This window comes from Sinohyriopsis cumingii, chromosome 1 (assembly GCF_028554795.1).
Source record: "Sinohyriopsis cumingii isolate HCF-2022 chromosome 1, ASM2855479v2, whole genome shotgun sequence".
NCBI classification, from domain to species: domain Eukaryota; kingdom Metazoa; phylum Mollusca; class Bivalvia; order Unionida; family Unionidae; genus Sinohyriopsis; species Sinohyriopsis cumingii.
Genome location: NC_142961.1, coordinates 183,682,936 through 183,710,440, shown reverse-complemented (window position 1 = coordinate 183,710,440; position 27,505 = coordinate 183,682,936). Strand labels below are relative to the sequence as shown.

The 27,505-nt window shown below is 36.1% G+C and overlaps 1 protein-coding gene across 8 annotated transcripts in view; it reads right to left on the bottom strand.

Annotated features, from left to right (window-relative positions):
* Window positions 1-27,505, bottom strand: part of LOC149808515 (mitogen-activated protein kinase kinase kinase kinase 5-like) — a 213,566-nt gene that overhangs the window by 49,576 nt on the left and 136,485 nt on the right. For all 8 annotated transcript variants that reach the window (XM_089978310.1, XM_089978325.1, XM_089978335.1 and 5 more), the window contains one exon: window positions 20,895-20,987. In XM_089978310.1, coding sequence (XP_089834436.1) covers window positions 20,895-20,987 — 93 coding nt within the window. The remainder of the gene's footprint in view (window positions 1-20,894; window positions 20,988-27,505) is intronic.

Below are 27,505 nucleotides of genomic sequence, written 5' to 3'. Positions count from 1 at the left end.
TATAAAGCTAACAAGAGACTGCCCTATAAAGCCAATAAGAGATTGCCCTATAAAGCTAACAAGAGACTGCCCTATAAAGCCAACAAGAGACTGCCTTATAAAGCAAACAAGAGATTGCCCTATAAAGCTAACAAGAGACTGCCCTATAAAGCTAACAAGAGACTGCCTTATAAAGCTAATGAGAGACTGCCTTATAAAGCTAACATGAGGACTGCCTTATAAAGCTAACATGAGGGCTGACTTATAAAGCTAACATGAGAGACTGCCTTAAAAAGCTAACATGAGGACTGCCTTATAAAGCTAACATGAGGACTGCCTTATAAAGCTAACATGAGGACTGCCTTATAAAGCTAACACAAGGACTGCCTTATAAAGCTTACATGAGGACTGCCTTATAAAGCTAACACAAGGACTGCCTTATAAAGCTTACAAGAGAGTGCCTAATAAAGCTAACACGAGGACTGCCTTATAAAGCTAACATGAGAAATGCTTTATAAAGTGAACATGAGGACTGCCTTAAAAAGCTAACATGAGGACTGCTTTATAAGGTTGACAAGAGACTGCCTTATAAAGCTAACATGAGGGCTGCCTTATAAGGTTGACAAGAGACTGCCTTATAAAGCTAACATGAGGACTACCTTTTTTGTTGAGCCTACATTTCATTTAGAAAATAAAATACCTTATATTTAATCCTGGGTGTAGATGAATCTATTATCAGTTGGACACGCACATGGACACCAAGGTGATTTTTTTCTTGCAAACTTTAAACATCTGAACTTTTAACAGGCACCACATGGCCAGATTTTGCTGACATACTGTGAAACTGCCTATCTACCTACTCACCCACCTACACTGAAAGGCCATAAAAGAACATCAATGAGAAGTAACAAGTTCATAATAAACAGATTAATGCCATTTTTCTATCATGTTGTGTTTTTTTTTTTTTACATCACTGTTCTTCCAAATTTGCTTGAAAAGCAATTCTCATTGTAAACCCTAAGCCAGATTTTACTGGGTGAAAGTCCTAGATTTTGTGTGACCCATGGAGTGACAGCCAGCCTCTGAAACCAAGATAGTAAAGCATGAAATATGGGTAGCAGTAAATTACTTTTATGATCAGGGTGCACACTCATCAAAATATATCCCCCACTAAATTTCATGAATCTTGATTTCACAGAATGTATGCGGGGTGCTAAATAAACTACATGGTTCTAAGCTAAACCCCAAAACTTAATGTCAGCCAGTTGTTGTTTTGGGCTTAACGCCATTTCTCAGTGCAAGGTAGGCTATACATGACAGCCAGTATAATTGGTGGAGGAAGAACCCAGGGAAATCCCCTGTATGAACCATCAACTCAATACTGGTAGCTTTTGTACATACCCACATTAGCGAAGACCAAGACTCGAACCAACTTGGACAGAGGTGAGATGACATTGATTGGTAAGATGAGTGTTTCCAAGAGGAATGTATTGAAAAAAGATAATAACCTTGTTCTGAATTTAATGGTATTTAACAGCATGTTTTTATTTTTTCCTGACAAGATAATTCAAGAAAATGTTATTACTTTTTTAAACAACAATTGTGTCTGTCACAATTAACTTTGAATTGATGAATATGATTATATTTATGATCCTTTAATCACATATTGGACACATTTCATCCTTTAATCACATACTGGACACATTTCATCCTTTAATCACATACTGGACACATTTCATCCTTTAATCACATATTGGACACATTTCATCCTTTAATCGCATATTGGACACATTTTATCCTTTAATCACATATTGGACACATTTCATCCTTTAATCACATACTGAACACATTTCATTCTTTAATCACATATTGGACACATTTCATCCTTTAATCACATACTGGACACATTTCATCCTTTAATCACATATTGGACACATTTCATCCTTTAATCACACACTGGACACATTTCATCCTTTAATCACATATTGGACCTTTAATCACATACTGAACACATTTCATTCTTTAATCACATATTGGACACATTTTATCTTTTAATCACATACAGGACACATTTCATCCTTTAATCATATATTGGACACATTTCATCCTTTAGTCACATATTGGACACATTTCATCCTTTAATCACATATTAGACACATTTCATCCTTTAATCACATATTGGACACATTTCATCCTTTAATCACATACTGGATACATTTCATCCTTTAATCACATACTGGACACAATTCATCCTTTAATCACATACTGGACACATTTCATCCTTTAATCACATACTGGACACATTTCATCTTTTAATCACATATTGGACACATTTCATCCTTTAATCACATACTGGACACATTTCATCCTTTAATCACACACTGGACACATTTCATCCTTTAATCACACTGGACACATTTCATCCTTTAATCACAAACTCGACACATTTCATCCTTTAATCACATACTGGACACATTTCATGCGCCAAAATCGTGACCAAATGGAATGTTGTGAAAGATATTTGGGCCATAGCAATGCTGGAAAAATTGTAGCTTAAAACAAACAAAACAAAAAACATCATTTAAAACTTATTTCATAACATATGTTAAAGTGTACACATATTCATTTGTAAGACTGTGAAACATCCCAAGATTTTTTAGGAGAACTGATGTTTTATGTTTAAGTTTTCAATTTGAATGTTAGATTTCTTACATCAACTAAATATTTTGCTGTTTGTTGAGCAAGTGCATTTTACATTTACTGGCCCTCTCTAAAAATGTATTGATTGGTTGATGGCATCCAGCTCAAAGTTTACCAGCCTATTATATTAACAGAGTGGATAGTAAATTGTAAGCTTCAGTGTCAACACTTCCTATTGCTATCAACAAACTGTCTAATGTCAGCACAATGTCCTCAGTGTAAGCTTTATCATGGTGTAAGCTTCATCATGGTGTACGCTTTATGTAAGCTTTATCATGGTGTAAACTTTATCATGGTGTAAGCTTTATCATGGTGTAAGTTTTATCATGGTGTAAGCTTTATCATGGTGTAAGCTTTATCTAGGTGTAAGCTTTATCATGGTGTAAGTTTTATCATGGTGTAAGTTTTATCATGGTGTAAGCTTTACATAAGTTTTATCATGGTGTAAGCTTTATCATGGTGTGAGCTTTATCATGGTGTAAGCTTTATGTAAGTTTTATCATGGTGAAAGTTTTATCATAGTGTAAGCTTTATCATGGTGTAAGTTTTATCATAGTGTAAGCTTTACGTAAGTTTTATCACGGTGTAAGCTTTATCATGGTGTAAGCTTTATCATGGTGTAAGCTTTATGTAAGTTTTATCATGATGTAAGCTTTATCATGGTGTAAGCTTTATGTAAGCTTTATCATGGTATAAGCTTTATTATGGTGTAAGCTTTATCATGCTGTAAGCTTTCATGGTGTAAGCTTTACCATGGTGTAAGTTTTACGTAAGCTTTATCATGGTGTAAGTTTTATCATGGTATAAGCTCTATCATGCTGTAAGCTTTATCATGGTGTAAACTTTATTATGGTGTAAGCTTTATGTAAGCTTTATCATGGTGTGAGCTTTATCATGGTGTAAGCTTTATCATGCTGTAAGCTTTCATGGTGTAAGATTATCATGGTGTAAGCTTTATCATGCTGTAAGCTTTATCATGCTGTAAGCTTTGTCATAGTGTAAACTTTATCATGGTGTAAGCTTTATCATGATGTAAGCTTTATCATGGTGTAAACTTTATCATGCTGTAAGCTTTATGTAAGCTTTATCATAGAGTAAGTTTTTTCATGGTGTAAGCTTTATCATGGTGTAAGCTTTATGTAAGTTTTGTCATAGTGTAAGCTTTATCATGGTGTAAGCTTTATCATGGTGTAAGCTTTCATGGTGTATGCTTTATCATGGTGTAAGCTTTATCCTGGTGTAAGCTTTATCCTGGTGTAAGCTTTCATGGTGTAAGCTTTATCATGGTGTAAGTTTTATCATGGTGTAAACTTTATCATGGTGTAAACTTTATCATGGTGTAAGCTTTATCATGGTGTAAGCTTTATCATAGTGTAAGCTTTCATGGTGTAAGCTTTATCATGGTGTAAGCTTTATCATGGTGTAAGCTTTATCATGGTGTAAACTTTATCATGGTGTAAGCTTATCATGGTGTAAGCTTTATCATGGTGTAAGCTTTCATGGTGTAAGCTTTATCACAGTGTAAGCTTTTTGTAAGTTTTATCATGGTGTAAACTTTATCATGGTGTAAACTTTATCATGGTGTAAGCTTTATCATGGTGTAAGCTTTATCATTGTGTAAGCTTTATCATGGTGTAAGCTTTATCATGGTGTAACCTTTATCATGGTGTGAACTTTACCATGGTGTAAGCTTTATCATGGTGTAAACTTTCATGGTGTAAGCTTTATCATGGTGTAAGCTTTATGTAAGCTTTATCATGGTGTAAGCTTTATCATGGTGTAAACTTTATCATGGTGTAAGCTTTATCATGGTGTAAGCTTTATCATCCCACTTTACAGTTTTTTGATGACAACACATACAAAAATTAACATGCACAAAGAAAATATATCTACTTTAAGCTACTGACAATTTAATTTTCTTTTGGAGAGGAACGAGCACATAATTTTTTTGGAGCGTTTATTTGTTTTTATCTCAAGTTAATTCTTATCAGATAATATCATGGATATAAGATGGTGCTATTTTTCTATAAACCTGAGCAAGATATTCTATTCCAGCCCGACTGAAATTTTGTAAAAACAAGTTGCAGGACCATGCCTCAGAACATTAAATTGCTGGTTCCTAATATCAATACACAATTTTTGGTAATGATATCTCTCTCTCTCTCTCTCTCACACACACACACACAAACACACACACACACATACATACACCACAACAGCATGAGCTAAGGATAAAAACTTAACCTAAGAAAGTAAAATGTGAAATGTACATCATGTTGACTTGCATGGTTGTCTACAAATATTGGTAAAATGAGTGAATGTAACAACAGTGACTTCACAGTAATTAAAATGTAGTGTCATCACACTGCAAGCAAAATTCTTCATCAATATATTCACTATGCTGTTCAAGTCTTCTTATATTAACAGCATTTTTCTTTACTAGTATTTTCCTCCTGATAAATTCTCAGGGTAATTTAAATTGAGGTGCATGCTGATTCAATACTTTTACTGAAAATAAATTAAAATACAAAAAGAGATCATTATAAATAATATATTACATCCAAGATCATCAATGTGAGTACAAAGGTGTACAAAGCCTGTAGAAAGTTCAATAAGTAACAAGGTTTTACCAAGTAATATTATCTAACTATGAATGTATAAGCAATTTTCCTAATGCACATTTTTCAAGCAACAACTATTTATCCAAAAGTGACTTGATATCTCTTAAGGACAGGTTTTATTATGTAATTTGAAAGGAGAGTCATAAAAAACCTTGTTAAACACTTAGGATTACTCTGTGTATGTTAAATGCCTATTATGAGAGACATTATGCAAGTCAAGACAAACATTTATGAATATGTATTACAGTTTCCTGTCCTGTGAATATTATTTTATTTATGATTGGTGTCATTCATCAAACAACACTGAGCAGAAAGAACATGTTTTTGGTTGTTTTTTTAGTAAAGTACTTTACTAATGGCTAAACTGGGAATTCCAGCATGCTGAATGTGTGAGACAAAATTGGAGGCAAATCACAGCATTTTATTACAAATGTTAGTGCTATAATGGAGGTCAGCATGTTGTACCATGGTAGCAATGCATTTTTCTGACATACATGATATAAAGGTTGGAAAAAATGTATATGTTTAACATGCAACTTTGTAATCAAATGATCGTGACCACTACAAAAAAGGATCTGTTATGCATTTTAAGTAAGCAATATTTCACCACATTTCAACACTATCAGAAATCTCATCCTCTAATTAAGAAGGAAAATACCAACCAATGAACAAAAGAAACATCTGAAAGAGTTTTGTGAGAGAGCAAGGTTAGAGAGTAGGAATAAGAATTAATGACTGATAGAAATAACATACAAAATATAAGAATGTATAAAAAAAGACAAATAGAAGCATTATGACTGTTGTTGTTGTAGGGTTTAACGCCATTTTTCAGTACACGACAGGCTATACATGGCGGCCAGTATTAATGGTGGAGGAAGAACCTGGGAAAACCCCGGAAAGAACCACCGACCCACGAGAAGCTACTGGCAAGCTTTCTCACATACTCACATTGGCCGAACCCAAGACTCAAACCCAAACAGACAGAGGTGAGATGGCAGTGATCCGTAACAGAGACCACTCGGCCACTCTGGGTCCCAGAAGCATTATGAAGTATACGAATACAAAAAAACAATGAGAATCATCAAAAGGATCAAGAAGTGAACATTACAAGATTTGAATTTCAAACAGAAAATATTACTTGCTTATAAATTTAGTCAAACTGCAAACAACAATGATCCAGATCTACCACAGCATAATGTGCCTGCAGATCAGGGTCCATGTTGTTTGTTCTACTGATTACTCCTAACAAACTGCACAGACCTAGATCTGCCATTGCATTATGTGATGGCAGATCTGGGTCTGTGCAGTTTGCAGTTGGACTCATAAGCGAGTGTATATGGTATTAATTTTCATTCACCAAATGACATTTCATTTCACATGTGAAAATTTAAACTATAATGAAACCTTGAAGTGAAAAACAGTTGCTAGGTGTAAATTACAAGAACAACCAATCTTTTGAACAAGGTTATAGCCTTTTCAATAGCTGGAGCAATAAACCAATTATCTTCAAAGCATCTCATTAACATATTAACCCTAGCGACGACTTTACGGGGCAGGAGGTAGTAGCCTACTGCCGAGCTCTGTAGCGTCATGGTCATGCATGATACACTAAAGTGGGTGGTATTATAGAAAGGTAGACAGATGTAGCTCTAAAATGATACCAAATAATCTGGAATATCTAGTTGCACTACAAAATACAGATAGAAAAACCTCATTTTTTGGACCCGACTTTTTTTTTACGCAAAATTCACCCGTGGTCGGAATCCCATTTTGTGTCCGGATTTTATACTTTTTGGTCTCAGATCTAAGGCAAACCAGTAAGAACTGCAAACAGACAGATGAGCCTTTGCAAAAAGTAGGATAAGATGGGCATTTGGAATAAAGAGTGGTCTCCATACAAAAATAATGGCTCCGTTCAGGAAAAAAAGAAAAGAAAAAAGAAAGAAGTCCAACTTTTACCCTTCTGCTCATGCGCAAGTCAAATAACCAACAAAAAATGATGTTTCTAACACAATTAGGCAGTATGTTATTGAAAGATGACCAGGGATTTGGTGTTTTCAAGTCTATTCAGAAATAGCTTTCAAAATGTGTTTAAAACTATCAGAAGGTATTTAATTACAAACAAGAATCCTTTTGCCAGCAGGGGGTAATCAGGAGCAGCCAACAATATACAGACTAATATGGTGTCAAATGAGAATGGAAATTAGGTTACAGTAACCAACTTTAGGTATGGTTCAGTTAGTCATCTTAAGATATATCCACATATTAGTTTTCATGTGTGGGTAAAAAAAAATCCAAAGATGAGGATGTAACGAAACAAATTGCAAGTTACTCAAGTCTGAAAATTGAAGTCAAAGTGAACACCTCTAGGTATGATTGAGTTAACTCTCAGAGATGCATTCACATACCCATTTACATGAGTTTAGGTGAGTGAGGGTGTCTGAATGAGTAGCTGAAAATTATTATGAATCTATGGTATTATATAAGCAATAGGAAGTAGTGGGAAACAACAAACTTTCTGAAATTCAACAAATAATTTATTTCCCTAGAATACAAAGTGAAAATGCAAAAAAGAACCTATGGTATTGTGAATAAATCCCAAATAATCCTAGAATTTCTAACACAAGTCTTAATGGTTAAAGTTCTGAATAAACTTTAGTGGTATTCCAAAATAAATTAAATGCTGGAAGTGCTGATGTGCTTGTGGTGGCTCATGTTGAAGTGATGTGCCTACAGTCTTTTGTTAAATCACAATAATACAATCCAAGAATATATCCTTATTTGAATTTCATTACAAATCCAGGTCTCTATTTCCAAGAATGTTATTTCTGAGCACTTTGTATTTCCAGAGAAGAATAACTTGTTGTTGTTGTTGTAGGTTTTAATGCCATTTTTCAGCACAAGATAGGCTAGACATAGTGGCCAGTATAAATGGTGGAGGAAGAACCTGGAAAACCCCAGAAAGAACCACCGACCCACAAGAAACTACTGGCAAGCTTTCTCAGATACCCACATTGGCCGAACCTGAGACTCGAACCCCCACAGACTGAGGTGAGATGGCAATGATCCTTAACGGTGAGGGCTTTAGGCCACTCAACTACTTAGAGCCCCATAAATTGATTTAAATTATTTGAATAGATAAATTCCAGCCCTGATGAAATACTGGACACAACAATAATACAACTGATTCTGTTCATATCTTACAACATGAATGAATAAATTCTTGATAAATAGGATTATATAGTCCTCTACCTGACCTCAGGTCACAATTAGCATTTTCTAAAACAAATAAAAAACCTCAACAAAACTATTACCTAATGGAAAATTTCATTCTGGAAGGTTCCTAATGTTTACAAGATATACAAATCTTAGCTATTATCAGGTTTCTTGTTAAAATTATAATATTAAATGTGATAATCAATAGAAAGACCTGGCATCTGATGGGGAATTTCCAATGTTCTGGACTCAGATTGAGATAAGCATGCTGTTTTCAAAACTAAATCATCAATGATTCAGGTAAGGTAGAAAATGAATTTGATTTTGGACAAGATCAAATCCTAAATATGATTATCCATAGCATATAATTAAGTTTAAAATAATCTAACAATGCAAATTAAATATACATAACAAAAAACAAAAGTCACTCGAACATAATAATTAGATCAAAGTGACCTACTTTTGGTTTGGATGAATTACTGTAATCCAGATGTATCTACATACCAATTCTCATGAGCATGGGCAATGTAGAGTGCAAGTTATTAAGGGTAAAAAAAAATAATTAAAAAATGTTACTCAAACATGAAAATAGGGTCACACTGACCTGGGGTTTATGACTCACTGAGTTACTTTCATTGAGATATGTAACACAGACCTGTCAACCCTGACGAGTCCGTCTCAGTAAGGCAGTTGATTTTTTTTCCGTAAGATTGACCAGTTTTCAGTAAGGTGTAACATAATATCAATAACTGCTATTGTAAAGCTGGAAAACGTAATTAAAAGTTTGACGCAGCAATGCTAAACATTATGTTCAACTGAAAAGTTTGTAAAGTAAGTGCAGACTTTATTTACCACAAGTAAAGTTGCACAAACATTAGTTCCAAACCCTATGCAACTCAATGGCATGTTGCTATCTCTCAATTCTTGGAAATTCTTTTTCCATTTCACATGACGATGGCAATAAATTTTCCCACCAGGAGACATAGTCAAATTGGCAAGTGATGTCCAATACATGTAATTGTGTGATTTCCAGCTTTTATTCACAAGAATCTGAATACTCCTTTTTTATTTTTCTATGTTGATTATTAACACTTTTTTACAAGCTTATTTTCCCTTTTGTCTTAAAAATGCATCGCTTTCTGGACGCCATTTAATTTTTTTTATATAATCAACAGTTTGATCATGCAGACACTTGGCATGAACAAATAGGCACAGTTTAAAGCATCTGGAGTGCTGCTGTAAAGTTAGTCTGGTTTCCTGACTTATTTCACTAATCCTAATATGAAACCCGGATCCATATTAAACATGGATGCATCGATTATCTGGATTTTTTGGAAACTATTATTTTCCTGTATTTTTGCTTGTATGCCATAAGTCCGTATTTTAAGGGTTATTTTCATAATACTTATAGCAAAATCAAGAGTTGGCATGTCTGTGTAACATGTGGATGTAACTAATAAATAGCTCAAATTACACATTGCTTAAGTATGCAAAATTGGCCACTGTGACCTTGTTTTGGGATGCCCAAGTTACTTTCATCCAGATGTATCAAACAATTTTGAGGAGTGTAGGTGAAATAGAGTCCAAGATATTGATGGTAACAAATAAAGAGCTGAAAAAGTGCAAATTACCAGTACGTCAGTGACCTAGCTTTGGTATAGCTGATTTATTCTTAATGAGATGCGTCCACATAACTTTTAAGTATCGGTGATATCAGGTTCAACTGATGAGTGGCAATTAAATATTGAAAAGGTAATAAACAAATGAACCAATGAATACACAAAATTGGCAAAACACTATTTTCTCTTCCCAGGTTAGGGGATGATAAACATGCTAGTATGATCAACAATCCACAAACGTAGATATAATTTTTCATAATGGCCACTGTAGTGGCCTTTTTGGGAAGTGATATTTGTCATGATATATTTCCACAAGGCCAGCCAAATAGATGAAAGATTACCTCAATAATATGCCTCAGCCTCATTCTTCAACAAAACTCATGTCAGCCTAAACATTTTACACTGAATTAAAACTAATTAAGAAATGTTACTCCCAGGATGGTAACAATCTCCACCAATGAAAAGCATGATCATCCCATTAGTATGCATGGATTTCACTCATTAATTAGTATGCATGGATTTCACTCATTAATTAGTATGCATGGATCTCACTCATTATCAAACTCATCCAACATCTTGATGATATAAGCATACACGCCAAGCCTGATCAAAATCAGATCAGTAAAATGGCAGGCAGAGAGGTATCAAGCCAAGTCAATCTGATGCAAGATCACTTCATATTCACAATGCTCCAAGATCTTAATGAAGCAAGAATAAATTGAGAGTCTGATCAAAACTGGGTTATAAATATGGCCTCCATGATACAGTATAAGCCCACATTCCAAGCTCAGCAATCAAATGCGAGATAACCTCATTAGTACAAGTAGAACTAACACATTGTCAAACTCATCTGAGATGATATAAACCAATATTCCAAGTCTGACTTAAACTTGATCAGAAATATGGACCTCAGAATGGTTGATGAACAGATGATGCATGCAGAATATGTAATTGGTATATCCCAAAAATTTCTCTATCTTCCCTAAACAAATGCTACTGGAGAGCTCTGGATCAGATGCAATAATTTATGTTATCCGATATTTAACACAATCTATGTTGTGGTCGGATAAATTAAAATGCTTAGACACCAGGGAATCTTAATGAATATGGGTATCTCTCAAGTGTTCTTTTATTCTCTCTTGGAATTCCCTTTTAGTCTCACCTACATACTGTTTACCACATTTAGTGCAGGTGAGTAAATAGATGACATTATGTGTGGTACAATGTCCACTTAGTTTTGATTTATATTTGAAGTTCATAATGTGCTTCTAATGATTTTAGATTTATCCAGAAACTGCAATTAATGGTCTTGCAATCTAATGCTTTGTTTGTTTTTGGGATCTGTTAGAATGGATTCCCACAGAGGGTTGCCTTCACTTTCAATAGAATATAAACATAGGGCACAGGGGGTGACTAGAACACCCCATCAGATGGAAGGGCACACCTCCACATCCAGTCAGTCATCATCTTCCCAAAGTGCTTCAAATATTGGGCAAAACCAGCTGGATTTGATGCACAAATCAATTTAGCAAATTTTTTTTTAAGCAGAGGGAATGCTAGGGTTGGCAATAAAAAAACCTGAAAGGTTGGCCAACTGGAACAAAATTTGTTTTGCCTTATTAATGTATTGATCAGAGATGAATTTGGTGTTTTAGTATCAGAAATTGTATTCAAACTGTTGATAAATTTAAAGTTAAACTGACAAAGGAAATGGGCAGACAAATTGGAATATAAACAAAAAAGCTGGAATTAATAATTGTCACAAAATTTTTAAAAGAACTAAGAGAAAACTTAGGACTCAAGGAAAGTGAAAATCTTAAAAATAAGATACAAAATACTAAATATTGATCCATGAAGATTACAAACTACATTTTTTAAATTACAGATCTGAACATGACTAAATCACAAAAATGATAGAGCAAAGTTTGTAGACACGGTGAAAACTGTTATGGGTCATCACTCAGGCTTGAGGGATGTTATCACAATACACTGGATCTCCTGAAAGAATGGTGCCCCAAAACTAGTCAATGCTAAATTTTGTAATGCAGAGGCCAAACTGGACATTGCCGAGAAGAAAAGGGATTTTACAAACCAATTACTATATATGTTATTCTGCAAACTTGTAAACAGACTAAACTACCCATCCAGAAATGGAATCTGCCTTTTACTCCAATTGTCATGTGAACACCAATAACAAAAGCTGGACAAATTTGATTGTTCTGATAATGCCATACAAACTCACCTATAAGAAGAGTCCAAATGCAAACTGCAGAGACCCAGAATTGTCATCACATAATGTGCAGGCATATCTGGATCGCTGCAATTTGTTAGGAGTATTAAATAAAACAAATAACACAGACCCTGATCTACTGATGTCCATAATGATTCATTATACACCTGAATATATAAAACCTGGTATAAAAAGTTATGTATAAATTTTCAATTTCAATTATCTATATGTAAATTAAGAGAAAAAATTGAGTTTAAAAGAAGAAGAATACAGGTTTATTGGTATATTTCTAATGATAGAATCTTTCAGCAATTTTTTCTTTACATTATCCATATAAAATTGTTTCCATTTTATAAAGAGAGTAGTCCTATAATTTTCATGTTTCCTAATTTTCAGTGCAGAAGTACTTGCATGACTGAGTGTTCAGTAAGTTTACATTATTCTGTGGCATGTTCAAATATTTATATATGTACAATTATTTATCTATATGTACCATTGTTTATCATCACTTTGCCATATTTCTGTGTAACCGTATAACTACATGGATGAATTCCTCAAAATTATCAATAGTTTTTGGATGATTTTGCACGTTAAAAGACAAGAGTTGGGTCAAAAGATAAAATAGAGGTTTTCTTTCTTTCTCGTGTTGCACTAGACAAAATTGGATGCTCTTTGACTTCAAATACCACAATTTGAATGCTTAAGTATTAATATTTCAATGATTACATAAAAATATGGTTTGCCTAAAGTATTTTCAGGTTTTGAAAACCAGATTAGTTCTTGGATTTATTTGCTAAATAAAGATACTTCACTTATTTGTCACTATTCCATACATGTTTATACAAGGATTAAATTTATAGAAAACTATGTATATAATGGCTTGGAGTCCTAAAGTAAAATAGGAAAATGGATGAGCAAATACTCCAAATGCTTGTAGCCACACTGCATGGATATTAAATTTCATACAATACTAACACTCCAGTATAGTCCAGGATCATGTGTCTCTAATAATGGCAAACATCATGTGTTCATGTAACCAAAAGTCAATTTGCTTTTTTTTCTGCTTATTTCCTGTTTTTATGTGTAGCTCAAGTTGCATGCGAATGCACTGCATGCCCTGGATTTGTATAAAACAATATATATATATATATATATATATATATATATATATATATATATATATATATATATATATATATATATATATATATAGTTATAGTCACAACTGAATTTAGCAAGGGACATTCAGATAGAAAATTTTCTGTTTATTTCCTGTTTTTATGTGTACCTCAAGTTGCATGTGACTGCACTGCATGCTCTGGATTTGTTTGGCAAGGGCCATTCAGATTGAAATTTTGACTATAAATGTTAGGGATCTACACATTTCCAGTTTTAAAATAAGAGTTATTTTCTGTTAGGTCAAACAAAAGAATACATTCATCATATCTATACATGTGTTATGTTATACACTTGAGGTTGGAAAGTGTTGGGAGGTTGAGTAAATGAATTTTTAGCCATAAAGCTAGCAATAGTGCTGGTGTTACAATTCCATTTAAAAAGGATTTTCATTTATTTATTAAGAGAACCACAGGTGATTGCCAGGGCATGTACATTCAGTTAATGGATATAGATTTTCGTGGGTAAATTTACATGGTTATAATGACAATAATGCTAACTTTTGTAGAAATTAGAAAGTTATAATACATTTTGACAATTCCTATTATCACTTGTGGTGACTGGAATGTTGCTCAGAACATGGATCTGACTCTTATTACATTTTACGTGATAAACACTACTCTATGGCCGACATGGCAGTCAAGGACATCAAGAATCAACTTGATTTACAGTCAATCCTGAGAGCAGATTCTTTACTGGCAACAATGAAACAATGTAGATTATGTCTGTCATTTAATCTCTATGGACATGTTTTCAAATTTTAGATTCATCTATTCTTCATGGTTATAAAACAAATTGATCAGCAATAACTCTAAAATTGTCTACATCTGCATTGCCTAGATCAAATGATCAAATATTAAGGATTATTTAAAATTGGTAGTGTCATCAAAATTCACCCATTAACAAGATTTTGGAAATTTCTTACAAACTCTCAAGGAATGGCAACATTTGTAATTTATGTGCAAAATTGATGTAGAAATGATAAATATGCAAGGAATATTAAAATTGGTGATGCCATCAAAATTCACCCATTAATTTATAAACCCTTGGAGATTTTTGTCATATTTGCCTGAAATGGGATAGGGAAACACATTCTGGGGGCTACTTCTGAGTACATCCACATACATCTGCTTCCAAGATATTTTCATTTACCACAAAGCCTAGTTGCGTTTGAAACATCATTTTTTAATTGACTATTTCACTCGCACATGTGCAGAAGGTTAAAAGTTTTTTTTGCTTATTGGACTCATCATTTTCATGTCCCCAACTTATCCTACTTTTTTCAAAGGTTCACTTGTCTGTGTAGAGTTCATACAGGTCTGCCTTAGATCTCAGGCCAAAAAATCTAAACTCTGGACAAAAATTTGATTCCAACAACAGGAGAATTTTGGTGTAAAACAATCTGGTCTCATAAAACAAATTTTTCTCCTGTCTGTTTTGTAATGCGAGTAGAAAGTCAAGATTAATTGGTATCATTGTAGAGCTACATCTATTTTTCTGTAATAACACCCACTTTGATGTATGTCAAAATGACCGTGATGCTAAAGAGCTCGAAGTATGATATTACCTCCTGATGCATAAACATGGTGCCAGGGGTTAAAGAATTAATTTATTTTTAAAATTCTTAATATGACTATAAGACAGAAATCACTTAGGTAATAAAAGAGAAACAAAATTTCTGCAAAAATGAAAGCAACATACAAATTGTACATACTTTAGTAAATCTAATTATTGAAGAACTAACAAAAACAAGCAGATTCAGAAGAAATGAGAAGAAAAAAAAACTCAGGTATGATGTCAAGATAACAGGCAAGGTGGTAGAAGTTTAGTAAAAAAAAAAACATATTTTCTTAATCTTGAAAAAAGAAATGACATGAAACAATAAAGAATTATGAAAGATGGAACAAAGGTAACAGATACAGAAAATGTATCATTCAAAAGAAAGACTTTGTGAAAAACTACACAAAAGCAAAGTGGAGAGATCCAGTAAGAAGTCATTGATCTAGATGGGGTCTAAAATGGCAATTTCTGAAACTGAATTGGCATGCAGCCATTAAGGTCTAAGTCTGCAAATCTTTAGTTGAACATAATGTTGTCTTTGCTGTATCCGATCCCACTTTTTTAAAATCCGTACTTTCCACTCTGATATTTTGTTACACTTTTTTAAAATCCGTACTTTCCACTCTGATATATTTTGTTACACTTTTTAAAAATCTGTACTTTCCACTCTGATATGATATTTTGTTACACTTTTTAAAATCTGTTCTTTCCACTCTATGATATTTTGTTACACTTTTTTAAAATCTGTACTTTCCACTCTGATATGATATTTTGTTAGACTTTTTTAAAATCTGTACTTTCCACTCTGATGTGATATTTTCTTACACTTTTTTAAAATCTGTACTTTCCACTCTGATATGATATTTTGTTACACTTTTTTAAAATCTGTACTTTCCACTCTATGATATTTTGTTACACTTTTTTAAAATCTGTACTTTCCACTCTGATATGATATTTTGTTACACTTTACTGAAAATTGGCCTAATGCATGGAAAATTGTAGTCTGCATTTTAGAGAAGAGTTTGTTAGGATTGGCATGTCTGCTTTCAGTTCAAGGCATTTCTTCACAACTTAGTGGTGTTGTAACCAAAGATTGATGCTGCGATCTCTCAAATCCTGAGGACACTATGGGGATTAATCTGCCAAATAAAGATTCCAGCTATGGTAACTAAGGTGAATTTTGATTGGGATGCAACACCATGTCCTCCTGATTATTCCAACCTGGGACACTTCCAAATCAAGGTGAGAAGGCCTTATATAGCCAAGTGGTTAAGTAAATCCTGGAACTACCCACTAAAACTGGTGGCAAAATGAACTCCTATACTCTCTGTCTGCCTCATGACCTTGTGCCAGCTTCTTCTATGCTATACCCATTACCATGGTGAAGCAACGGAACCTACAAGGTTCAGATGTGGCCAAAAAATCAACATCTGGTGACCAGTAGTTGACCTGCTTGATAACTCATGCTTGGTGCCCAGTGCCTTGTCCTATTAAGGTCTAACATGTAGCATGTATACATGAGTTAAAAGTAACCAAGCCCACTAGCTGCACCTGTGCTACTGGGCAACATCTGGGGTAGTCATAAAGTTAGTGTCAGAATATTCCAATAAGAAGCTTGGGCAGTCACTGGAAATTTTGGAGTAAAGCAATGTCCTTTTCATTGATAGTGAAATACCAATTTGCAGTATGCAGATAGTGAAATACCAATTTGCAGTATGTAGATAGTGAAATACCAATTTGCAGTATGCAGATAGTGAAATACCAATATGCAGTATGCAGATAGTGAAATACCAATTTGCATATGTAGATAGTGAAATACCAATTTGCAGTATGCAGATAGTGAAATACCAATTTGCAGTATGCAGATAGTGAAATACCAATTTGCAGTATGCAGATAGTGAAATACCAATTTGCAGTATGCAGATAGTGAAATATCAATAGTCAGCCAGGAAGAAGAGCTAGCTTCCAATAGCCATAAACATGTGGGTTCAGGGCACTATTTCAACTGCATCAGCCTGTTTCATACACATTGTTTTGCAGAATTTTTATCAAGGGAAAGGGCTTGTGTTTGCACTGTGAACATCACAGGGTGTCAAAAATGACCTTCGGACGTGAAAATGCAGGTATAAATTTGGGGTTGAGGTACATAAACTTCATCTGCTATGAACTGTTATTGACTTCTCTGGTCAAGTGGATAATATTCTTATGCTTTGTTGTAATATAGATGTCCAAAAATAGCAACCTTTTTGACCTCACTTGTGTATTTTATTTTGTTAAAATTATTTTATACTAGGCCGGTGAATGCAGCATTAAATTTGTGCATAAAAACTGTCCCCTGCCCCATGAGAAGTAAAAATGAAAAGAATTCCCAGATGGCCATCAAAGCAGCCATTTTGGAGGTTTGATCAGCATCACTTTTATTAGGCCCAACTACTTGCTGCATGAAGCATTTCAAAGAAATGAAAGCCAATGTTGATATGTTTAGGAAGAAAAGGTATAAAAAAAGTCTGAAGACAGTGCCATGGTAATCATTTTGTTAGATCACATTAACACCACTTCCATTTGAACAAAATCAATATCATAAGAAATGTTTCAGTGGAAAGCCTATGTTGATAAAACAATTCATCCAAGAGGAGTAGAATAATAAGAAGGCCTTTACTGTGACCAGTATGAGAAAGTCAGATTGGGAACATTCAAAAAAGACCAAATACATATAAGCTAAGAAGTGATTTAATGAAAACCCTGTCAATGTCCCTTCAAGAAAAAGCAATAACAAGATTTTTAAGATGGTCACCATTTTCATTTTGAACCATTAACAGATTATAAAAGGCTTTTTAGTGAAAACCTCATGCTGACTTGACCAGGAATAGGAATAACAAGAATTTAAAGGTGGCTGCAATGCTGGTCATATTGGAAATCATAATGGCATCATTTTCATTTAAAACCATCAAGATTAGTGGTTCCTCAACTTTATTTTTTACAGATCACTTAAACATTGCTGAAAGTCTCAGCAGACCACTTTATGATAGGCAGGGTTTTGGCAGACCACTTCATGATAGGGAGGGTTTTGGCAGATCACTTCATGATTTTTCCTAATGATCTCTGTACTGTTAGCTAACTAGTGCAAAGCATTATGCATAATAATGTTTAGTAATAATTATTTGTTCTACATATAAAAGAACAGAATTAATATTTTAATATCACCAGTCTTTCATTTCTAATGTAATGGATGAGCCTGTATTTTTATTTAGCAAAGTTCAGGTTCTTGATTATTCCACAACCTTTCTGTGGACCACCTGAATGATCCGTTTATCACATTTTTTGAAACTCTGATCCACACAAGTCAATTAGTAAAAATATGACCAACATTCCAAAGGAGCAACTATAAAAGATGAATGACGAGTTGGACATCAGATTAGCACCAATGTCATTTAGAACCATTTACATATAGGAACCACTCTGGTGGCCTTAAGAGGTTAGGACTGGTCAGCCAGGTGTCGTGATAATGTGACTAGGTGGTACATCATGCTACATGTCTGCGACATGATGCCCCAGTGCTAGGCATTACTATAAACTGCCACACTGCAGACATCTTAGCAATATGATTGAATTTTGTTAAAGCTACGTTCAAAATCCAAATCACACACACAGATCATAGTAAGTCTTGCAGTAAAAACACCATTTCAATACAGCCATTGTTTAGGAGTAGGAATGACAAGATTTTCAAGAAGGTCACCACTGCCATCTTGGATGTCAGGTTGTCGCTGTTTTTTAAAAACTATTTACATTACCACAAGAAGTCTTTTGGTGAAAACCCCATATCAAACGACCATCCATTCCAGAGAAAGAATAATATCATTTTCAATATTGTCTCTCTGACGTTCATTTTAGAGGTCATATTGGCACTTTTGTAATTAGGGACCAACTAGATACCATAATAGAGTGGTATCCTTCTTGAATGGCAATCCAGCAGCCATCGACTTTTACAACTGGAATCCCTTGGTACCAATGAACTCATGTTCAAAAGTACCCCTCTTACACAGACAGTGACCAGCAAAATAGTGCAAATGAAAGTCCCTAGAAATGAATAATGTTCTACTGGCAAAAAGAATTTCCAGAATTTCAAGAAAAGACCATTTCTTTCTTTTACATGCTGAGTGTTGAAACTATCTCTGATATTCTTGAGTGATAAAAAGATGATTTTCAAATTAGCTGCTGTGGTGTACGCATTGGATATCTGATTGGCATCATTTTCATTTATGACCAAGCTGACACCACCAGATGCCTTTTAGTGAATGCATGATGTCAATATGTCCATCCATTCAGAGGGAAAAAGTACCAGCAAGTGTTCCAGGACAGCCATCATTGCAGCCATATTGGACCAACTTGGTATCATAAAAAGGTAGCTGACGAAAACCGTATGTTGACATAGCCATCCATTTTAGAGTATAAATAATGTTTTCAAGAGTTTGCATCAATTTTATCAACCAGACAACCTACGGGCTCTTTGGATGAAAACTCCCTTGTAAAAATGACTTTCCAGATTAGCAACAGCGTGAATTTCAAGATGGCCACCATGGTGTCCATATTAGATGGCATGTAAGTACCATTTTAATTTAGGACCCACAAGACATTATTAAAAGTCTTATGATGAAAGCCACATGTTGACAAGACTTTCTGCTTTGGTGGAGTAACAATAAAGATTTTTAAGATGGCTCTCATGGTGACCATATTTGATATCAGATTCACTTTGTTTTCATTTGGGACCAACTAGACATCATAATAAGTCTTCTGGTAAAAGTACAATGTCGATATGACCAGTCATCTAGTAGTGATAATAATAAGATTTTCCAGATGGCCAATGTCGATATGACCAGTCATCTAGTAGTAATAATAATAAGATTTTCCAGATGGCCAGAGTAGATGCCATACTGGAAGTCAGATTGTCACCATTTTCATTTACAACCAACTAAACATCACAAGAAGGATATCAGTGAAAACCCCATGCTGACTATGACTATTTGTTCAGGAGAAGTGATAACAAAATTTTAATGATGGCTAAGGTGATAGCTATATTGGACATCTGAGTGGTACCATTATTATTTGGAAATAACTTGGCATCATCAGAAGTCTTTGAGCAAAAACCCATGTTGACATTGCTTCACTGGTCTATGACCAGTAGAGATAAAGATGGTCAAATTTACCCCTTGTTTGGGGACATAATGTTGTTTAGAAATGGAAATAAATATGTGTTGATTTCTAAATTCAACACAAACATTTGTCTGAACATGCCCAAAATCCATACAAAGAGGTACTGTAAGTAGTCTGATTATCCTCACTGCTTTGGTACTTAGTTATCATGTTTTGTCAATTTTGATAATTACTGGCTATTGAACATTAAAGTCTTCTTCCTGAGCATTAGAGAATCTTCTTGAGCATTAAACAAATCCTTTTTGAGCATTAAACTCCTTCTTGAGCATTAAACAAATCCTTTTTGAGCATTAAACAACCTTCTTGAGCATCTAACACTAATGCATAGTGTTCTTTATTTCCCTGCCTCAATTATTCATACCATCCCCAAACTAGCACAAAGATGCTTTCATTATAGCTTTGTCTGAGAAGTCAACTAAAATCATTTTCATTGTGATTTCAAAAACATTCCCTGAAAAGCTGCATGCAGAAAAGGAATCTGTAAGAATAAGAACTTGTCCAACTTCATTATGAGAAAATATTTTTTAAAAATCAAGTGTATTGATAAATTATATATTATACGACAAAAACAAACATACATACCCACGGACTCTACATCAAAATCAAAGTGCAGATCTGCAGCTTGTCGTTTACTGGACTTCAGCTTGCCTACCATATTCACGACTCTGATATACTCTGAAATATGACAGATAATTAATTTTAAAAAAAATAATTCCCTGAAAAATAAATGATGATGGACTGAACAATTTTCATGTTGTTCCAAACTATATTTTTTTTTATTATTAAAAAGATTTATTTGAGAGCTCAATCAATTTATTCCTTTATTCCTGCAATTACAACTAAATCATTAAGCCCAATGATGTATTTTTTGCACCATAAAGTAGTATTGTTTCTGGCTCTGTTGTTGTTCTTGTTGGGTTTAATGCCATTTTTCAGCACAAGATAGGCTATACATGGTGGCTAGTATTAATGGTGGAGGAAGAACCTGGGAAAACCCTGGAAAGAACCACTGACCCACAAGAAGCTACTGGCAAGCTTTCTCACATGCCCACATTGGCTGAACCCAAGACTCGAACCCATGCAGACAGGTGAGATGGCAGTGATCCCTAACAGTGAAAGCAGCAGAGGGGGCGAATCGGACATTTTGTCCAATCGTTATTTTGCTTAATTATTACTTTCTGCACTCAACGATCTAGTGTCGTCAGCGCCTGGTAAAAAAAAAACGACGACGGTCCATCCTACACGATGGTGACGTCATTTGGTTTAATTAACACCTTCTGCGCGCCGATCCCCAGTGTCGTCAGCGTCCGGTAAGCACATCGACGACCGCGTCGATGTCATCGCCCCCCCTGCTGCTAAGTGGTTATTTACAATGAAAATTATTTACAACTAACCGAATATTTGGTCAAGTCCGATACGATATCGTGTCCGAGGATCATGTAAATTTATCGTTATGAATCCATGTGGGGTCGACTGAGCATGACTAAAAAAGTTTCGAAAAACATTAAAGTCCATGTCACCGCCGCACCATGTCTGCCAAATATTTCGTAGCGTGTGTGTATCAACGCCGTTGAATACAGCAAGAATATTGCAGTTATCTCTGATTACTTTTGGAATCTGAGTGTATCGTTGAGTGACATATATCACGTCAGTGTTTTTATGCCTGCCTCTGGAAAATATCCTAGCTGGGTTCTTTTGATTGTCTAACATAACATCATCGTACACGACTAGATTGTTAACGTCGCCATCAATATCATCAATACCCGGTGCATCATTGATATCCGTAATAAACTCAATAACATTCTTTTTAGCGATCGCTGATGCATTCTCGTTGAAATCTTTCAACACCTCGTAGCATCGTTGATCATCTACGCTAGGAGCAACCAAATACAACTTATCCCACTTCATCCATCTCATTATTAAATTGAGTAACAATTGCGTCTTGCCGGATCCAGATGGTCCGATGATAATCATCCGGATCGAGTTTGGTAACGCTGCAACATGCTTAACTGGTTCTCTTGTTTTAGTCGCCGAAAAATCAATTATATTCATATCTCTATACATAAATTATGGATCTATATTGTGTGAAGTGTAGAGTGCGTACTGGCACAAATGATATGACAACCGTTACGACAAGAAATAACAGATCGGCGCTTACTGGTAAGTGTGTACAATGCGGTACAAAGAAATTTAGATTTATTTCTATTAGACCCGGAGATGTTTTAAAAAAAAGCGAGGAGGTGACATCGCAGCCAAATTGGCAAAACTCCCCGGAACACCGTGGGCAAAGTATCCAGGAGAAAAACACCTCCCAGGATATAACTACTGTGGCCCCGGAACACGATTAGATATTAGACTCGATGATCAAAATCAGCCCAAACCCGGTGAGTATCCAATAAACGCTATCGATAAGGCGTGTCATGCTCATGATGTTGCTTACAAAAGTAGCGATCTGCAACAGCGTCATATCGCGGATGTAAAATTAATTCACGCGCTAAATACTATTCCTGATAAATCCGTCAAAGAAAAATTGGCCTCATGGTTGGTAAAATCGGCTATGAAAAGTAAATTAATGATTGGCGCTGGTAATTAATAACAATCATCCAAGAAAAACGATGGATTCCATCTATTATTCTCCGAGAGGATACTGGAAGGGGAAGGCCGCAATTGGTAAGCTTGCAAGCGCTGCAAAGGTAACAAAGACCACTGCGGCTAATTGGTTATCCAAACAGGCTATATGGCAAATCTATCTACCACCGCCTAAACAAATCAACTTCTCGCGCTTTGATGTCAGCGTACCTAATGAAGTTCATCAGGCTGATATACTATTTCTGCCGCATGACAACGGTTACAAATACGCGCTAACCGTAGTTGATGTTGCGAGTCGATACAAACAAGCGGAACCGTTGAAAACAAAGTCAGCAACTGAAGTAGCCGATGCGTTTGAGCGGATTTATCGAAGAGGTCCTCTGCGCTGGCCAAATCTATTACAAGTTGATCCTGGTAGTGAATTTCGCGGCGCTGTTTTATCAACGCTGAAACATCATAGCGTCGCGATACGACGAGGTCATACTGCGCTACATCGTGATCAGGCAATTGTTGAACGATTCAATCGGACTCTCGCTGAACGGTTATTTGGATATCAATACGCGAAGGAATTCATCCAAGAAAAACGATCTCGTGAATGGGTTAAAAGGTTGCCAGGTGTAATTGCAGCGTTAAATAACGAGATTACCCGAGTAATCAACATGAAGCCCAGCGACGCGATTAAATACGAGTATATACCCGGAAAATTAAAAATAAATAGCGTTTCTAAGCCGATTCTTGGCGATGTCACTGTTAGATATCTATATGAACCAGGAGAGCTTGAAGGCGGTAAAAAAAGGGCTACCGATCCTATTTGGAGTGTTACCACACATAACATATCAACGATAACACGATCAACTGGTAGACCACCGATCTATAGACTGGATTCAACTGCTCCTCAGCGCGGATTTACACGCGAGCAACTACAAGTGATACCTAACGATACTCAATTACCCCCACGTGGTCTTAACTAGCGCCGTTGCGTCTATTGCACTCAAGACAGGTCAACCTCACATTGTTTTTGACATGACCGAGACTGTTATCGATCCTATCCACGGTAAATTGGCGAGTGTCTTTATCCGAATAACGCCAACTCATTATACAATTGCAACTCGCGCAGTGATTATTCTGTTGTTGTCGTAGCGAGATTATTAATTCGGCATCAATATCAAAACGCCGCTGTTTTTTTTTATCCTGTTGGCGGTAACCCGAGAGTTTTCTATCAATGACGCTTGCATCGATGGTGACTTTGTCGCCGGCTTCGTCAGTGACTCCGTCATCGGCTCCGTCAATAACAATTCTTCGAAGCTGATTTATCCTTCGTACTCTGGACACTGCAAGATAGACTAGATTTGACCATTCGATGCGATTATCAACTATCCAAACAATTGTGTCCGTGATGGTTAGTCCCTGCGAGGAATGTATTGTTGTTGCGTATCCTAGCGTCCACGGGGATTTATCAGCACGTAGCGCGTCCTCGACGACGCTGATATCAACGAGCACGATATCATTCAGCACGAGAATTTGTTTTTCTGTCCGGCCTGGAATTTCAACTTCAATGTTCTGCCGCCGTGTGTCCGCGGGTCTATAACATAACGGCACTGGACGCGTTGGAAACTTTTCCTTATGCAACGTAAACAACTTCCGCTGAAGTGTGTCTCTGACTATCTTTCTACTCGCTACAATCAAATCGTTTGGTCTCCATGTTTCCCAGAATTCATTTAACGGCGTTTCCGGAATCACCTCGCGAATTATTTCACATTGAATTCTATCCGGCTGTAATCTGATTAATTTCTTAACCTCGCGCAGTTGTTCATCAAGTGCTCGGTAATCAGTATCGGTTTCTTCATAATAGTCCACAAAACCCCTTAACCAATCATGTGGACCCTCGCCGACAAATGGTGGTGGTTGGCCATGGTCCCCACACATGATTACCGCTGTATTCGCGCGCAGCAACCACTCAAGAAACATTTGTAAAGTATCTAACGAAACAGTACATATCTCATCCCAGATGATAATGTCGGGAATAAATTTTTCACCCATTCGATCAGGAGTCCACTCACCGCCGCTGTATCGAAAAAAGCTGTGATAAGTAACGGCGTCAACATTTCGTTGTTTTATTTCTCGCGCTAGTCTATGGGTCGGTGTAAGCACGATTATACTTGCCCGCGTTCGAAATAATTCAATTGCCCGAGTCGTCTTTCCTGACCCGCCACAGCCGCTTAAATAAACCGTCTTGTGTCTACAAATTGGATCAGAACACGATGGTGCATTAGACCATTCTGACAATTTATCACCGCGTAAGTAGTCGTTCTCAACGGTGACATCTGCTGACGGGGAATAATCGCGTCGTATTTCATTTTTAATTCTCCATGTACCCCAACTCTCGTCCGGACTAGTAAACTCGGCTACGTTTCCCTTATACGCTACGTCAATATAAAATGAATCAACGGCTACTCTAACCGCGGTGTCAGGAAATCTATTTATCATCGAGAATAAATTAATAGCGGCATAACCCAGCATAGACGCCCTCAAATGTGGATACGCCGGGCTGTCTCCATCGCTGTAGGTAACAACTGTACCCAACCTCGTTCCATTGGACAAGAAAGCTGTTTTGCAGTTCACGTATCTATTTTTTGCCACTGTGTCCTTGATTACGAAATCATATTCTGCGTCATCTATAATCAGCCGTGAGCAATATCGTTTGTAGTCGTGGTTTTTTCCACCTTGTGTGAACTTACCAATTATTCTTCTACCGAGATCTTTTGCCTCGCGGTTTCGTTGGTTAAATATCCTCCTGGACCATTCGATGATATATTCCTCGTCGGCATCAATGTTTTTTCTGGACTCGTCAATTATGCTATCTAGACGCTCCGGTTCTGGTAACCAGACTTCAGTCTGTGCCCGGTATGATATAATCGCGTCACTGACAATCAACGAAACTAGCATGCTACAATCAATCATATACCGTAGCAGCGCTATTGGCAGCCATCTCTTTTCAGCCATGTGTCTACCGATCCAAATATAGCAACAGCGATGGAGTCCTGCCGCGAATTCAAATGATACTATGCGAGCGAATCCGGTTAAATCAAAATCAGGCAGTGGTCCATTAATAGCAACACGAGTCATTTCATGACTGGGGTGTCCAAATCGTCTAAAGTACTCAGCGGCGGATCCATACCCGAGAAAACTCGCTGGATAACAGGCAACCATATCAACCGAGATCATAGCGTCGCGGTTGTATTCAGTGTTCCATAGTCCACCGTGATAGTATTCCAAACAACTGGATTGTACATCCGGTAGAAATTCCCTGCGCGTTGGTCTCCACGCATTTTTCCTTGCTGCAACATGAGCTACAACCGATGGAATCGTAAAACAATTTGTTAGCAGTTGTTCATCATGCTCCTCAAATTCTATGGCGGTTTTTTTCATCCTGTTGTGAAATGCTTCAGTGCGATATAATTCACCGTTTGGTCTTACAAACTGATCAAAGGTATCCGCATCGTTTTCAGCGCTGCGAAGTAACCACATTGATACAGGGTCGTTTTTACACAAGTAGGCAATAGCATCAAATAGTTTCCTCTCCGCGAGAAAACCGTCCTTGGAGAATTGTTCTCCCAGGAATTCTTCGGGTATATACTTTACTGTTCTATCCCGTGGAAATATTGTGATCACGGGCGTCCATGCGTGTTCGTTATGATCGATAATTTTGATTGGGGCTCCCTTCGATTTATACTTCGATTCGTATAATACTTCACCGGTTATCGTTGTAACGGTTATTGGAAATCTCAACGACGTTTCTAATCTCGCTATGTCGCTGATGGTTGCTCCACGCTCTTTTACGGTTAGTTCCCACTGGTTGATTTTGCTACGTCGTAAATCAGTCAATTTGTTTCCTCGACATGCATTTGTAAAATGCTCTATTATTCGTTCTGCTACACAATTTATCCCAGTTGACTGTTTCATCGGTTTCAGTTTTCCGATATCAGGTTTCTTATTTAACGGGTATATTCCATAAACAACTGCTGTTTCAGGATACGCTCGTTCATAGTATGGTTTGTCAATTCCGGTTAACAACCCCGGCTTGGAGTCGCGGCTGACAGTGACTGTTTTCTTGTCGCTGAGAACTGGTTCAAATTTATCACGCATGATCCAATCGCCTGATTCCACCCGGACAATGAATTTTACTCTGAAGAAATACCTTTTACCGTCAAGTTGTGATATTATCATTGCTGCGCGGTTGTCGTTCATGGTAGCATCAACAATGCCATCAATTCGAAATGTTGACCAACTGTGAGATGCACCATCACGTTTGAATTCATTGATACAATCGCGTATTTTACTCAACAGGGTTTTATCGTTTATTAACGCTTTTGGTGTGTCCTTGAGGACTCTATCGAGATTAAACCTAATATTTTTCCGGGGCTTAATTACTGCTAATCTCTCAAACTCATCCATATAATTAAAACAAGTATTTAAATGAAAGAATATAGTATAATGAATCACTGCAAATGGTTGATGATTGGGTCGACAACCCCGTGCAATAAATCATGTAGAGGTGAATTCTGCGGATATCATTTACAAAGCGTTCGTAATGGTTCTCTTGG